Source organism: Bos grunniens, chromosome 19, assembly GCF_055505025.1.
Source record: "Bos grunniens cultivar Pamir isolate PY7600 chromosome 19, Bosgru_T2T1.0, whole genome shotgun sequence".
Taxonomy (NCBI): domain Eukaryota; kingdom Metazoa; phylum Chordata; class Mammalia; order Artiodactyla; family Bovidae; genus Bos; species Bos grunniens.
In genome coordinates this window covers 2,162,411-2,179,126 of record NC_141183.1, presented here as the reverse complement: position 1 = coordinate 2,179,126, position 16,716 = coordinate 2,162,411, and the positions used below count along the sequence as shown (strand labels likewise).

Genomic DNA, 16,716 nt, shown 5'->3' with positions numbered 1-16,716 from the left:
CCATCACCAATGCCCGGAGTCCATCCAAACCCATGTCCATTGAATTGGTGATGCCATCCAACCATGTCATCCTCTGTCGTCCCCTTCTCCTCCTGCCCTCAATCTTTCCCAGCATCGGGGTCTTTTCAAATGAGTCAGCTCTTCACATCAGGTGGCCAAAGTATTGGAGTTTCAGCTTCAACATCATTCCCTCCAGTGAACACCCAGGACTGATCTCCTTTAGGATGGACTGGTTGGATCTCCTTGCAGTCCAAGGGACTCTCAAGAGTCTTCTCCAACACCACAGTTCAAAAGCATCAATTCTTCAGCGCTCAGCTTTCTTCACAGTTCAACTCTCACATCCATACATGACCACTGGAAAAACCATAGCCTTGACTAGACGGAGATGTTAGTACTATCAAATATGAGTTGTTATTATCAACCATTTTATTCCATTTAGCTCAATGCAGCAGCTGAACCGTATTACATATGGGGTTATCCTCATATGACATGTGACATCGTCTTTGCTCATTTCTTACTCTGGGGGTTTCACTAGTGGTCGGTCTCTGAGACACACTGGAATATTAAATGTTTTGTGAGGAGACAGTAGCTGGAAGAATTTAGGCAGATCAGTTTCTCAGTGCTTCATTTCTGCCTCTGTAAAATGCTACATTTAATTTTGGTAGTTTAGGTATCTTTTGACCCTCTTTTGGTGGTTTTTATGATACTATGCAGTAAGTTACCTGCTAACTTGAAAAACAAAAGCAAAATAATAGACTGTGGGGCAGTCAGTCACTCAGGCTCAAATCCCCTGAGCTCTGATTTGAGGGAAAACGTTGAGTCCTGTGATGAATCTGTTGTTGATCTTGGTCTCACGTTGAGTTCCATAGTAATAACGTTGTTGCTTAGCAAGGTGGCCTTTACAACTATCTAAAGTACCAAAAGCCGTTAGAGTTCAGTTGCCGCGTGTACCATAAAGAAAATCGTCAGTCATTAAACTCTTCTGTATTTTAAGAAAATCAGAATGTGCATTGTTGAACTTCTGAAAGTACTAGATTTAAATGAATTGTGATTTGCTATAAATCTGTAAGTTTTTTTTGACTCCTGGGAAGATAATCACCACTTTATCTCTATATGAGATGATAACTTGATAATTTTATCTACAGCTTAACCAGTACTATATTTTTCATTACATACAAGAGCTTTAATTTTCAGTACATGAGCATACATAGAAATGAAGTGATTGGCTTAAATTTAAGAATGAAACGGCTAAAATAAAGCTGAAGTTTTGTTTAAAATGATTTTTTTTTAATTATTAAGGCCCGTGTATTTAGCCATAACTGTGTCTTTGTTCCCCTTTTAGGCTTTCCTGGGTTCTTCTCTACACAAGTTTGATTTTTCTCATGTCCCTTCTCATGGCAGTCATCGCAACAGTGTCTTCCTTATTCCCTCAGAGTAGCTGCTTTGTGATATTTCTCCTTTTTTTCCTCTATGGCTTATCATCTGTAAGTACTTTCACTTGAAATGGGAATAAAGAACTGTCAAAATATTTGATTAATACAGTAAAGTCTTATGTTTTGGTTTACTTCCAGTCGACTTCCCATGAAAGACAGGATTGTTCCTCGGTTAATTCTGATGAATGAGCTGTATCACTGTACCTCCTCATTTTTAGGAAAGTTACAAAATATTCTCAAGTTTAAATTTAACTAGTTTTCATATGATGTATTCCACACATATTTCCTCTGAGTCTGTCTTTTATGATCTTCATATAACTGGGTTTATACACCATTAAGATGGTCTTGTGGAGCAGATGGCACCCCACTCCAGTACTTTTGCCTAGAAAATCCCATGGACGGAGGAGCCTGGTAGGCTGCAGTTCATGGGGTCGCTAGAGTCGGACACGACTGAGCGACTTCACTTTCACTTTTCACATTTATGCCTTGGAGAAGGAAATGGCAACCCACTCCAGTGTTCTTGCCTGGAGAATCCCAGGGACAGGAAGCCTGGTTGGCTGCTGTCTATGGCTAGCACAGAGTCGGACACGACTGAAGCGACGAAGCAGAAGCAAGATTGTCTTATACTAGACTCTATTTTTGTTTTCGTGAAATCCTAAACGTTTCAAGGTAATATGTGTTACAGGATGATGCTGTGTAAAGATACGTCTTTGTAAATTTAATTCTTTGACAGTGCTGGTACGGGCCGGGTATTTGGCTAAATGCTGGTTGTGCACCACCAGGCGCTGCTTGCTTTCTTTAAGGATGTATCTGGCTGCGCTGGGTCTTAATTGCAGCCTGTGGGGTCTAGTTCCCTGACCAGGGATCCAACCTGGGCCCCCTGCGTGGGGAGCATGGAGTCTTAGCCACTGGACCACCAGAGAAGCCCCCAGCCTTTGTTTTCCGTGGTCCTAGTTTCCATTCTGATTGGCTCACATCCCATGCTGTATCAGTTGTGAAATATTTTGATTATCATCTCTGCTCTTTAACATGATAATTTATAAATAACATGTATGTGAAAGTGAATGTTGCTCAGTTGTGTCTGACTCTTTGCTACCCCATGGACTATACAGTCCGTGGAATTCTCCAGGCCAGAATACTAGAGTGGGTAGCCTTTCCCTTCTCCAGGGGATCTTCCCAATCCAGGGATTGAACCCAGGTCTACCGAATTGTGGGTGGATTCTTTACCAGCTGAGCCAGCATGGAAGCCTGCCTCAAATAATGTGTATGCTTCTCTATATAGTTGCCTGGTTGTTAACTGCCTCTGTTTCTTATCAACACATTAAAAGCTGGGTCCTCTATTTGAAAGCTTGCTGAGTTGTTTTGTTCGTATTTGAACATGTCTAACTGCAGAGATGCCTGATAGTTTTTGGTTTCTGTGGAACTGAGATGGTCATGTTTGCCTATTACATAGATTAAGAGCAGTTTTAAATATTTGTCAGTTTATATTGTTAATGTATAGCACTATTTGTATGAAAAGTAAATATCTCAGCATGACCTTTAGAAATTTGTTGTTCTTTAGTTGCTAAGACGTGTGTGTCCAACTCCTTGGGACCCCATGGACTATAGCTCACCAGGCTCCTTTGTCCTTGATATTTCCCGAGCAGGGATGCTGGAATGGGTGGCCACTTCCTCCTCCAGGGATCTTCCCAACCCAGAGATCAAACCCGTGTCTCCTGCATTGGCAGACAGATTCTTTACCACTGAGCCACCAAGGAATTAATTAGAAATTAATTGAATTTTAGTGAATGTAGTTTCTAATGAAAATAGCTTGTATTTTCACAAGCAAAAATTTAATCTTGTTTTTACATCAGTGTATATGAACAATGCATTAACATTAACATTTGTATCTTACAGGTGTTTTTTGCTTTAATGCTGACGCCTCTTTTTAAAAAATCAAAGCATGTGGGAATAGTTGAATTTTTAGTCACCGTGGCTTTTGGATTTGTTGGCCTCTTGATAGTCCTCATGGAAAGTTTCCCCCCATCGTTAGTGTGGCTCCTCAGTCCCTTCTGTCAGTGCACTTTCCTGATTGGCATCGCACAGGTACGTAAAGTGTTTAATCTTGCTTTCCCAGATGCTTGCTTTCTCTCCACTTCCATGCATCGTATTATACTACCATGAATCCTGTCTTTGGTTTGCAAAAAGTTATTTTACAATAAACATGGGAAAGGATGCTATTTGAAAACCAGAGAACGTTTTATATTGATTTCATTTATATTTTCTCCATTTTTAATGTTTTCATTTGTATGACCTTTTTATCAGCGAGCTCTCCACTTTTTGTTTTAATGAAACTCAGTAGTCTGTTTCATTGGAACAACTCAGCTTGTTAGAAGTCACTGGTTAAAGCACCAGGTGGCTCAGTTGTACAGAACTCACCTCCCAACGCAGGAGACACAGCTTTGACCCCTGGGTTGGAAAGATCCCCTGGAGGAGGAAATGGCAACCCTCTTCCATGCAGTATTCTTGGCTGGGAAATCCCATGGACAGAAGAGCCTGGCAGGCTACAGTCCATGGGGTTGCAAAGAGTCGGACATGACTTAGTACCTGGACAACCGTAGTTCTTATCTCACTACTACGGTCATGAAAAATGTGTCTTCCTGACCCAGGGATTGAAGCCAGGTCTCCTGCATTGGCAGGCATGTTCTTTACCATCTGAGCCACCAGGGAAACCCTGGTGGATTTTATAAGTTCAGGACTCAGGGGATTGTCTTTACCTGAATAGTATTGGTGTTTATGGACTTCCCTTGTGGCTCAGCTGGTAAAGAATCCACCCACAATGCGGGAGACCTGGGTTTGATCCCTGGATTGGGAAGATCCCTGGGAAAAAGGAAAGGTTACCCACTCTAGTATTCTGGCCTGGAGAATTCCATGGACTGTATAGTCCATGGGGTCGCAAAGAGCTGGACATGACTGAGCAACTTTCTCTTTCATGTTCATTGGTGTTTATAATGTGATTTTTCTTAGTTTTTAAGAGCAGTGAGGTTCTAAGAGGAAAATTCTCACAAAAACTGCTTTATATATTAGAACATGTGTTTAGTTAATGTATAAAGAAGAAAAAATGTGATTACTTCATATAAGAGATTATTCACATTGGCTGGATAGACTTCTATTTGCAGGACTTGAATTGTTTGTGAATATCAAGTTTAACAGATGCGAATTATTTGAGACCTCAAAGCTGGTGTTGCATGTTCTGAGTATCCACTGCATTCCCCTTCACTGAGAAAGACAGGATTATAGGTTCACGGGTTTGTGTTGAGTGGGAAGGACTTTCGGTGCCACGTAATCCACCTTTGTTTCACGGACGGGGATGCTGAAACCCTCCATGTGCAGTTAGAGTCTGTTTGCCTCATGGCGGGCCTGCAACCTGGGCGAGACCTCAGCACTACTGTCCTTCCTCTGCTCTGTCAGTACATCTGCTATGAATAATTTAATAGCGTTAATTAGTTATAGAACTTTCTCCCTTTTCAGGGTTGAAAGGTGCTGACCATAAGTTTATCCTCTGATAACTTGTTTGACTTCTCTGGACCGTAAACCCTTTTGCTAGCATCAGTTTTCATTTCATTTGATAGCCATAGCACTAAAGAAACATGCTGCAAAAACTGACACACAGCTTTAAAAACAGGATCAGAAAGGGTTGTGATTAACTCATATTTTGGTCAAGTTTTTATTGTTTTCTTTGTAAGTTCATATTACTCATTGGCTAGACCATTTAATCTCCTAAGCGGCCCAGTTTCTTGACTCTGGACATAATGTTAGCTTTTGCTTATTTTTTGACTATTTTTGTATTATCAGGTGGACATTTCTGTTTTTCAGGTCATGCATTTAGAAGACGTTGATGAAGGTGCTTTAGTTTCTAATTTGACTGAAGGCCCGTGTCCTCTAATCATTGCTATTATGATGCTGATTCTTAACAGCATTTTCTACGCCCTCTTGGCTGTTTATCTTGATCAAGTTATTCCAGGTACGCAGATAGTCACTGAATTTTACTTGAAAGATTTTTCAGGTTTTTGTCCACCTAAAGTTACCTTAATTTTTTTTTTTCTTACAAGATTAATGGTTTATTGTTTTTGATTTTTTAATATTCTTTTTGAAATATTCATTTATTTTTAATTGTGGGATAATTGCTTTGCAATATAGTGTTGGTTTCTGCCATACATCAACATGAATCAGCCACATGTATTCATGTCCCCTCCCTTTTGAGCCTCCCTCCCACCTCCCTCTCCATCCCACCCCTCTGGGTTGTCACAGAGCACCAGGTTGAGCTCCCTGTGGGTTAACCTAATTTTAGATTTTTTTCTAGCTGAGTACTCTAAGTCGTGGAGAAGGCAATGGCACCCCACTCCAGTAGTCTTGCCTGGAAAATCCCATGGATGGAGAAGCCTGGTAGGCTGTGGTCCATGGGGTCACTAAGAGTCGGACACAACCGAGCAACTTCACTTTCAGTTTTCACTTTCATGCATTGGAGAAGGAAATGGCAACCCACTCCAGTGCTCTTGCCTGGAGAATCCCAGGGACGGGGGAGCCTGGTGGGCTGCCGTCTGTGGGGTCGGACAGAGTCGGACACGACTGAAGCGACTTAGCAGCACTCTAAGTCGTTTTCACTGTTAACAGCTTTTAATGTAATTGTAATTGTATTTTGTACCTTATACCTTAACTTCCAGTGAATGTAAGGAGACTGGGCAAAAAGAGACCAGTGTTTTGAAAGCCTTAAATCCCTAATTGAATTTCCTAACTCAGTCCTTCCCCATGTCCATTTTTTTGGCTGAAGCGCTTCACTATTGTACCCTCTAAGGTCCGAGACAGTGGAGCAACCTTGTAACCTCTCCCATCCCCGTGTCTTTTATCCTCCACCTGCCTCAAACCTGTGCAGGTTCAAAATACCGTTAAATAACTCCTGCCCCCTTTCCTCTCCCCCTTGAGTTCCTCGTTCATTTTGTCTGTGTTCTTGATCTGCAGTCTTACATGACAAGACACCTGTGACTTTTAAGTTTTAATTACTTATAATTGAACAAATGAGCAATTCCTTCCTCAGGAGGGCGAATGTTGTTTCAGTCGCTCAGTCGTGTCCCACTCTTGGTGACCCCATGGACTGTAGCCCGCCAGGCTCCTCTGTCCACGGGATTCTCCAGGCCAGAATACTGGAGTGGACAGCCATGCCCTCCTCCAGGGGATCTTCCTGACCCAGGGGTTGAACTCAGGTCTCCCACGTTGCCGGCAGATTCGCCCTCCTCCAGGGGATCCTCCCCACCCAGGGATGGAACTCCGGTCTCCCACGGTGCCGGGAGATTTTCCTTCCTCCAGGGGATCTTCCTGACCCGGGGTTGAACTCAGGTCTCCCGCAGTGCTGGCAGATTCGCCCTCCTCCAGGGGATCTTCCTGACACGGGTTGAACCCAGGTCTCCTGCATTGCTGGCAGATTCTTTACCAGCTGAGCCCCCAGGGAGCAGCGCAGGCACCTGCCGAGGGGTCAGCAGCTGCGCCTGGTCACTGGTTACAGTGCAGACGAGGTCTTGTCCACTGTTGCAAAGTCCTGTTTGGCTGCACTGTTCTAGACCATTGTAATAGTGCTCATCTAATTACCTATCTCAAGTCTGTCTAAGAACCTTGCCATTGCCTTTAGTCAAACTGATCACCTGCTCAGAAACCTTGCTGAGCACATCCTGGTGAATTAAAAAGAAACTTGTCGAGTGTTGATGTCCTGCACGATGCTTTTATACATTCAGTCCCTTGTTACCACTGTTACCCTCTCCTTATTGTATTTTATATCCATCCATTCAGTCCTGTTTATTTAAACACATCTCCAGTGTATCAGTTAGATTATGTTTAGTTACTCATGTAACAGAGGACCTTTTTTTAATTGTCTTAAACAAGAAGGAAATCAGTCTCTTCATTCAGAGTCCAGAGTCAGGGTGGGCTCCCAGTTGGTTGCCTTGCTTGGCTGTGTCATCAGGGTCCCACTTTCTCCATGTTGCTGCTCCTGTCTCAGAGTCTGGTGGATTTATCTCCTGGTGCCTGCACGGGGTTGCACTTCGTTCACGTCCAGTGGGAGAGGGACAGGAGACTTGTGCCCAGCAAGCCCTTCTCTTCTCTTTAGTTGGTGCCTGCTTGTGGCTGAAGCAGAGGAGTCGCCAGAGCCTGCATGGTGCCCATCTGGTCCACTGGACTCTCTCTAGTTGGGAGCGGCTCCCTCTGAAACGTGGTCATCAGTGGGGGCGTGTTAGAAAGGATGGGGAGTGTTGGTTCCTTGGGGAGAAAGGGAGGAAGCCTGCCTGTGCCGTGGGCAGCTAGCTAGACTGGAGTCTCCTGTGTTGGCCCTGCTCTGTTACTCTCCTGCATCGAAAAAGTCCTTTCTGTGAGCTGTAGCAGCCTTTCCGAATACTGTCCGCTCCCAAAGACTAAGGTGATGCTGACTCAAACCTTCAGAATACCGCAATGTACCCTCTTCACCTTCTGAACTCTTGCTGGCACTCATGCCTCACGTTGTGTGCTGAGTGTTAGCCATTAGGCATGTACGTGTCCTCATAATGATGGAAGTCTCTAGGGTGGAAAATGTGCTTTGCTTACCTTTTACATTCCATGGACTTGCAGCAGCCCTGAAACTTTATGGATAAGAGTTATCTGTCAGTAAGACTTCTGTTTTTCTCACATTGATGACTTAGTAATTTATATCTGAACTTGAGGTTGTCTTAGTTTACACAGACTGCCTTTCTGATTTAAACACTAGTTTTCAGAAATAATTTGTTAGGATAACTCAGTTGTGTGTGTGTTTTTTTTTTCCTGTATTTTTCAGGAGAATTTGGCTTACGGAGATCATCATTTTATTTTCTGAAGCCATCATATTGGTCAAAGAGCAAAAGGAATTATAAGGAGTTATCAGAGGGCAACGTGAATGGGAATGTTAGTTTTAGTGAAATTGTTGAGCCTGTTTCTTCAGAATTTATAGGAAAAGAAGCCATCAGGTATGATTTAATCTCTGGCAGTTTAGGTCTTAAGAACTGCTGATGGGACATGCCATGTGTAAATCCTGTCTTTTATGTAATGTATGTAAGCATGGTATTTTAGGAGATTTGGTGCACATTTTGTGATTTTTAAAAAACAGTATCAAGGGCTAATTCTCTTTTAAGTTTTTATTTTCTTTGTAACCATTTAGAATAAATTTGCTGCTAGGTTTGACATTTTACGTTTGAATAGAAAATTTTTTAATAAAATCTAGTATTTATAAAATTAAGCCATTTTAAAATTTCTTCATTATATAAATTAAGAGGGATTCACTCATAGCTCAGTTGATAAAGAATCTGCCTGCAATGCAGGAGACCTGGGTTCAATTCCTGGGTTGAAAAGATCTCCTGGAGAAGGAAATGGCAACCCACTCCAATATGCTTGCCTGGAAAATGCCATGGACAGAGGAGCCCGGTAGGCCACAGTCCATGGGGTCTCAAGAGCTGGACACTACTTAGCTACTAAAACCATGTAAATTAAAGCAATAGATACTAGTTTTCTATTTCTGTTCGAGCTGCATTGTCTGAGACATGCCGGACATTAAACTGTGCTGTTAATTTGATAGACCCTTAGAAACTGTGACATAATTAACTTGTCACATCAGCTTAATTTCAGAGAACCAGAGAAATTCATAACTATTCCTTACTAGTTCAGTCAAAACCAAATTTAAAAAAATAAGGAGAAGGAGAAAAGAGAGAAAAGTGAAAGAAAAAGTATAGTTTGTGTTTTTTAAATTTAAGAAAAACATATAAATGCAAAGGAGAACTAGGTATTTAAGATGCAATCAGTGGACTGGTGGTCAGCCTTCTTAAGAGTAAAAATTAAACTAATGAGCAAGACTGTTAATTCTTTAAAAAATTATGTAAAACATTTAAAGTGCAATGAGAGAATCACTTCGAGACAGTTTGAAACATGTACTGATGTGAAATAGCATCTGATTTTTAAGCTCTCTTAACCGATATGACAAGTATTAATTAATTACAAATGGAAAAGAATCAAATATGAAATAAGAAATCTGTAAATTGCTTAAGTCAAATGTTTCAGTTTCTTTTTAGAAGTTGGCTTGTCATGAAAAATGAATGAATTACACTTAAAATGGAGAGAAGTAATATACTCTTTTCTTATAGTTTCTTTAAAATACTTTTATTATTGTTGCCAGGTTTCTTTGATTTATTGTTTTAGTAGGAAGATACTTCATTCCCGTTAAATATGACAGCTTTGCTTAAAAGTATTATGCACAGAGATACACACTTGGAGATTGCTTTAAATACTTAAAGTAGTAAATGGTGTTTTTCAGAATCAGTGGTATTCAGAAGACCCACAGAAAGAAAGGTGAAAATGTAGAGGCTTTGAGAAGTGAGTAACTCTCCTAGTGTTCAGTCTGTAGGATTAAGGTACAAATGGAAAATTTAAACTCCTTTACCACAATTTTCTATCTTTTCTCTAGAGATACTTTCTTTATGTGATTAATGTTCAGAATAAATTTAACAATGTCAAAGTAGTAAAAGAAAAAAGTAATACCTACTAAGATGAAAAGTTCAACGTCAAAGTAGTAAAAGAAAAAAGTAATACCTACTAAGATGAAAAGTTGTCAGTTCTTAAAACAAACCTGTGCTCTTTTAATTTTATTGTCATGCATGTGTACACAGGGCTTCCCGGGTGGCACTAGTGTAAAGAGCCCGCCTGCCAATAAAGGAGGCATAAGAGACTCAGGTTCGATCCCTGGGTCGGGAAGATCCCCTAGAGGAGGGCATGGGAACCCACTCCAGTACTCTTGCCTGGAGAATCCCATGGACAGAGGAGCCTGGCGGGCTACAGTCCATGGGGTTGCAGAGTCAGACTCGACTTAGTGAGTCCAACAAAATGCTGTTGGTTAACTCATGATTTTTTGCCGATAATTTTAACATGCCTCTAAATACCTTTGGAAACGAACTTTTGTTCTTCTCTTTGTTTTAATTCCCTTTGTTGTTTAGCCGCTCAGTCGTGTCTGACTCTTCTGTGACCCTATGGACTAGCCCACTAGGCTCCTTCTGTCCATGGGCTTTCTTAATACCCTCGGGAGTTCCCAAAAGTGGGTACATAGAAACCTCCCTCCCGATATTTTGTGCCCGCTCTGACTCTGTCAGTGTAACAAAGAAATAAAAGTTTATTTTGTGTTACCTTTTCTTACTGTTCATACTGTTGACTATAAGAAAGAATTATTGTTGTATTACAATATTAAATCTTAGATTATTAAATATGCTGGTAACTTCTGTCTTTAAATCTATTGATTTATTTCAAGATTGCCCAAGTATTATGACTTATCTTATTGTGCAAGACTCAGCAAATAAAGATCACATTTGAGCATCCTTTTTCCCTGCACTAGGTTTATCATTTGACATATACGAGGGCCAGATCACTGCCCTGCTTGGCCACAGCGGAACAGGAAAGAGCACACTGATGAATATTCTGTGCGGGCTGTGCCCGCCCTCAGAGGGTAAGAGTTTTCTGATTTAAGAATCTGCTAATTTGTTTTATTAGGGTTAGTAACTAAAGGACCGTGATCATTTACTTATCCTTGAAATATGTACTGATTGATTTTTGTCAGTGATTTGGTATCAATTTCTGTGTTCATTTTTTTCTCCTTTTTATTACACTCGTTTGTTCTTTAGCAGAAAATAAAGATGATTCAGTCATATTTAAGTAAAAATGATCTAATTTTGTACCTGTTTTATTAGATATTTTACTTGTGTTTATATTTATTGTTCATTTTCAAGGAAGGATAAACCAATTAATTGGAAATTAAATGAGGCCTATAGACATTTTGGTTGAGAAAATGAATATTTCTAAGTGAGCACCAGTAAGTTCAGAAGGAAAAAATGACAAATGTCAGTACAGTCTCCTTAGGATTTTTAGAGCAATACCTCAAATGTGTAATTGCTGTATGTGGTTGCCCTGTAGGTGAGAATCTAGTACAGCAGCTCCGGTTTTCCACAGTCACGTAGAGCTGCAGGGCAGTAAATATTTCACCTTAAGAAGGGGCCGAGTGTCCGTGTATTGAATCTGCATCTTTTTAGATGTGGTTTTACTTTTTTTTCTAATTGGAGGGTAACTGCTGTACCATCTTGTGTCGGCCTCTGCCACACACCAGCAGGGGTTTGACTTTTAAAATTAGTTTGATTTTGTCTCTTATCTCTGTGTCACTCTCTGATGGTATTTATAATATCTTTCATTGATGAAAGGATTTATGTATTTTTGATAACAATTTCCCACACTATCACACTGATTTACTAGTTCTTAAGTAAAGCGGGATGTATTAATATTCAGCTTATAGGATAAGAAGGCTCGAATTTAGATCAGGTGATTTTCCCAAAGTCACGCAGCTGGTCAGGGGTAAATTTTAACTTCTTTGTTCTCTTTGCCACTGCGTAGTGCTTAGAAATGAGGGGAAATTGTTGCTGGAGTATTGTTAATAGTGTAAGTCATGCATCAGTGGGCAGTTAGCGTGAAACCTCTGACCCCTTGCTCTCTGCTCTGTAATATGCCCTGAAAATGAAGGCCATTTATAGGGAATATAAATGAGGCTGGAATATAAGTGGAAGCAGATCACCGTTTGTATAGAAATCAGGGTGTGTTGTGTCTTCCAGCTGTATACTAACTCTTATTTTATGTCTGTTATTAATACATACAAATAACTGAATTATTAGTATACACAGGGATCAAGATCATCCCCATGGAAAAGAAATGCAAAAAAGCAAAATGGCTGTCTGGGGAGGCCTTACAAATAGCTGTGAAAAGAAGAGAAGCGAAAAGCAAAGGAGAAAAGGAAAGATATAAACATCTGAATGCAGAGTTCCAAAGAATAGCAAGAAGAGATAAGAAAGCCTTCTTCAGTGATCAATGCAAAGGAATAGAGGAAAACAACAGAATGGGAAAGACTAGAGATCTCTTCAAGGAAATCAGAGATACCAAAGGAAAATTTCATGCAAAGATGGGTTCGATAAAGGACAGAAATGGTATGGACCTAACAGAAGCAGAAGATATTAAGAAGAGATGGCAAGAATACACAGAAGAACTGTACAAAAAAGATCTTCATGACCCAGGTAATCATGATGGTGTGATCACTGACCTAGAGCCAGACATCCTGGAATGTGAAGTCAAGTGGGCCTTAGAAAGCATCACTACGAACAAAGCTAGTGGAGGTGATGGAATTCCAGTTGAGCTCTTCCAAATCCTGAAAGATGATGCTGTGAAAGTGCTGCACTCAATATGCCAGCACATTTGGAAAACTCAGCAGTGGCCACAGGACTGGAAAAGGTCAGTTTTCATTCCAATCCCAAAGAAAGGCTGTGCCAAAGAATGCTCAAACTACCGCACAATTGCGCTCATCTCACACGCTAGTAAAGTAATGCTGAAAATTCTCCAAGCCAGGCTTCAGCAATATGTGAACCGTGAACTTCCTGATGTTCAAGCTGGTTTTAGAAAAGGCAGAGGAACGAGAGATCAAATTGCCAACATCTGCTGGATCATGGAAAAAGCAAGAGAGTTCCAGAAAAACACCTATTTCTGCTTTATTGACTATGCCAAAGCCTTTGACTGTGTGGATCACAATAAACTGTGGGAAATTCTGAAAGAGATGGGAATACCAGACCACCTGACCTGCCTCTTGAGAAATCTGTATGCAGGTCAGGAAGCAACAGTTAGAACTGGACATGGAACAACAGACTGGTTCCAAATAGGAAAAGGAGTGTGTCAAGGCTGTATATTGTCACCCTGCTTATTTAACTTCTATGCAGAGTACATCATGAGAAATGCTGGGCTGGAAGAAGCACAAGCTGGAATCAAGATTGCCGGGAGAAATATCAATAACCTCAGATATGCAGATGACACCACCCTTACGGCAGAAAGTGAAGAGGAACTCAAAAGCCTCTTGATGAAAGTGAAAGTGGAGAGTGAAAAAGTTGGCTTAAAGCTCAACATTCAGAAAACAAAGATCATGGCATCTGGTCCCATCACTTCATGGCAAATAGATGGGGAACGAGTGGAAACAGTGTCAGACTTTATTTTTCTGGGCTCCAAAATCACTACAGATGGTGACTGCAGCCATAAAATTAAAAGACGCTTACTCCTTGGAAGGAAAGTTATGACCAACCTAGATAGCATACTCAAAAGCAGAGACGTTACTTTGCCAATAAAGGTCCATCTAGTCAAGGCTATGGTTTTTCCAGTGGTCATGTATGGATGTGAGAGTTGGACTGTGAAGAAGGCTGAGCGCCAAAGAATTGATGCTTTTGAACTGTGGTGTTGGAGAAGACTCTTGAGAGTCCCTTGGACTGCAAGGAGATCCAACCAGTCCATTCTGAAGGAGATCAGCCCTGGGATTTCTTTGGAAGGAATGATGCTAAAGCTGAAACTCCAGTACTTTGGCCACCTCATGCGAAGAGTTGACTCATTGGAGAAGACTCTGATACTGGGAGGGATTGGGGTCAGGAGGAGAAGGGGATGACAGAGGATGAGATGGCTGGATGGCATCACCGACTCTATGGACGTGAGTCTGAGTGAACTCCGGGAGTTGGTGATGGACAGGGAGGCCTGGCGTGCTGCAATTCATGGGATCACAAAGAGTCGGACACGACTGAGCGACTGATCTGATCTGAAAACATACATATTAGTATTTAATATATTTAATGTAAATGTATTTTTTGCTTTTTAGGGTTCGCATCCATATATGGACACAGAGTCTCAGAAATAGATGAAATGTTTGAAGCCAGGAAAATGATTGGCATTTGTCCACAGCTAGACATACACTTTGATGTCCTGACGGTAGAGGAAAACTTGTCCATTTTGGCATCAATCAAAGGAATACCAGCCAATGATGTCATACAGGAAGTATGTTATCTGTCTAGAAACCTTTACTTTTATTCACTATAAATTAGTAACCTTTTGCAGTAACCTGTGTAATGAAAATATGCTTGAAAATCTAAATATAAAAACCTCTTCTGAGCCAGTGTGCAGAAAGTCATCATAAAGAATCAGATGGAATTTGGAGCAAAGTTGCAGCACATAGCAAACGTCCTCATTCCGTCTGGAGGACTCCAGTCTCTCCGTGTGGGTTTCTTTTCTTTTCACTCCTCCCAGCTTCCCCTGCCAGACAAACGCGTACACACTGAGCCTATGCACTGACCCCCTTCTCCCCACCGGCCAGGGGTCACAGAAGTAAAACAGGCCCTCGCATCAGGAATCTTTTTTTTATTTCAAAATTATAGGTGGGTATGTGTCCAAATTGGGTTTCTCCTGGTGGCTCAGCAGTAAAGAATCTGCCTGCCAATGAAGGACACACAGGTTCCATCCCTGGGTTGAGAAATCCCCTGGAGGAGGACATGGCAACCCACTCCAGGGTCCCTGCCTGGAGAACCCCTTGGGCTGTGGCCCGCCAGGCTCCTCTGTCCCTGGGATTGAAGAGTCAGATGAGACTTAGTGACTAGACAACAGCAGCAATGCGTCACAATTAAATTCTATACCAGGAGAGCAGTTTAAAGGTTGGTATTAAAGTGGAACGCTTAGAAAGTAGTGTTGATAATTATGTAAATAATGAGATTTAAACAACTTTTATTCACACTTGCCTTTCATAGGTGCAGAGAGTCTTACTGGATTTAGACATGCAGGCTATCAAAGATAATCAGGCTAAAAAGTTAAGTGGTGGCCAAAAAAGAAAACTGTCTTTAGGAATCGCTGTTCTCGGGAACCCAAAGGTGAGCAGATAATAGTGTTGCCGATGAGATAGTTTTAAATTAATCTGAATAAAAAAGCAAGTTGTAGAAATATATACATAGATACAGTATATGAAACATACATAAAATACTATACAGTATTATGGATGTAATTATAATAATAAAGTTTTAAAACTGAAGTCAGAAAGATACACAACCTCTTGAAGACAGCAGTCATCTCTCAGAAGGAGAAGGGGTCAGATGGACTTCACTTGTGTCTGCAGGGTTTTATTTCTCTGAAAAAAGATCTGAAGTAAACTAACATTTGTTGCATTTCAGTGGTGGCTGTAGAAGTACTGTTCTGTTGCTCTCTGCAGTTTTCTGTGCGTTTGTTACGGTTACAGTAATAATCTAATAATAAGGACAGAATTGAAGGACCCGTCCACTGTTCTGTTGACCTGCTTCTGCTCGTGTCTGTTCCGTGCTGTTCTCTGTCCTGTAGAAGCTGGGCTGGGCCCTGGGTCAGAAGGCTTCCAGGTGCCCGCCTGCAGCCAGGGGCCCCGGGGTCCCCCACCCTGCCCCGTTTAGCCCGCTGCTGTGGCTGGGGGGGACCCGGGGTCCTGGCTTATGGCAGTCCCTCCTCCTCCATGTTTCTGAAATGAAAAATAGTCTTAAACTGCTTTCCTTGAGCTAATATAGAACATAATTCTCTAACGAGCAGTTGTTACATCTACAGAATTTAACTGTTTAGCCAAAAGCGATACAGTCAACGTTGTTTCTCAGTTTATTTTTCAGTGTTTTGTTTCTCAGTTTATTTATCTGGTTGTTGTTATACTTACAACTTACATATTACAGACACTAGTCTTTTAAAATTAAGACCAAGAAAGGATTCACATGCCAAACTGATGACTTTTTAAATTGATGCCAACTCAACGTATGAGTGAAAAACTCAGATCTAATACATTTTAATACAGTAACTTTAAATGGGGAGGCTTTTCAGGGTCCACATAGATTTTATATACTTACATTTTCCTGAGGCTTCCTGCCCTCCCCCACCCCTTTGCACGCAGGTGCTGCTGTTGGACGAGCCAACAGCTGGAATGGACCCGTGTTCTCGTCACATTGTCTGGAATCTTCTGAAACACAGAAAAGCGAACCGGGTGACAGTGTTTAGCACTCACTTCATGGATGAAGCCGACATTCTTGCTGGTGAGATTTTTTACTTGCTTTTTTAAAGGATGAGGTCTTGGGGCCACATGGGAATTAGACATAGAAATGCTGAATTCTGAGGAGTAAGTAAATTGTGCGTTTTTTACCAAAAAGGTATTATTATACTGCTTTTAAAATCACATGTTTTTGTGTTGGGGGCGAGCCCCTGACCCTCCAGGATTGGTAATCTGCCACAAAAGCTTACAGGACCCCACACAGTCCCACTCCCAGCATGAGTTACTACAGTGAAGCTGACAGGGTACAGGGCAGGGTCAGCAGAGAGCAGAGGCTTTGCTGACCCTGTGTGGGAACCAGACACACTTCCAGGGGGCCCCTCCCACAGA

General features: G+C 41.4%; 1 protein-coding gene across 8 annotated transcripts in view; it reads left to right on the top strand.

The window, feature by feature from the left end:
• The window catches only part of ABCA5 (ATP binding cassette subfamily A member 5), a 63,120-nt gene that overhangs the window by 19,794 nt on the left and 26,610 nt on the right, over positions 1-16,716 (top strand). For 6 of the 8 annotated variants that reach the window (XR_015147016.1, XR_015147017.1, XR_015147018.1 and 3 more), the window contains 9 exons: positions 1,343-1,484; positions 3,330-3,518; positions 5,289-5,436; positions 8,266-8,434; positions 9,772-9,830; positions 10,840-10,950; positions 14,167-14,342; positions 15,086-15,205; positions 16,234-16,372. Coding sequence is in view for 5 of the 8 variants with exons in the window: in XM_086355887.1 (XP_086212013.1) it covers positions 1,343-1,484; positions 3,330-3,518; positions 5,289-5,436; positions 8,266-8,434; positions 9,772-9,830; positions 10,840-10,950; positions 14,167-14,342; positions 15,086-15,205; positions 16,234-16,372 (1,253 nt within the window). In the remaining 3 variants the exon portion in view is untranslated. Of the gene's footprint in view, positions 1-1,342; positions 1,485-3,329; positions 3,519-5,288; positions 5,437-8,265; positions 8,435-9,771; positions 9,869-10,839; positions 10,951-14,166; positions 14,343-15,085; positions 15,206-16,233; positions 16,373-16,716 lie in introns of all 8 variants that reach the window. The other 2 variants (XM_086355891.1, XM_086355890.1) reach the window with 2 other exon arrangements.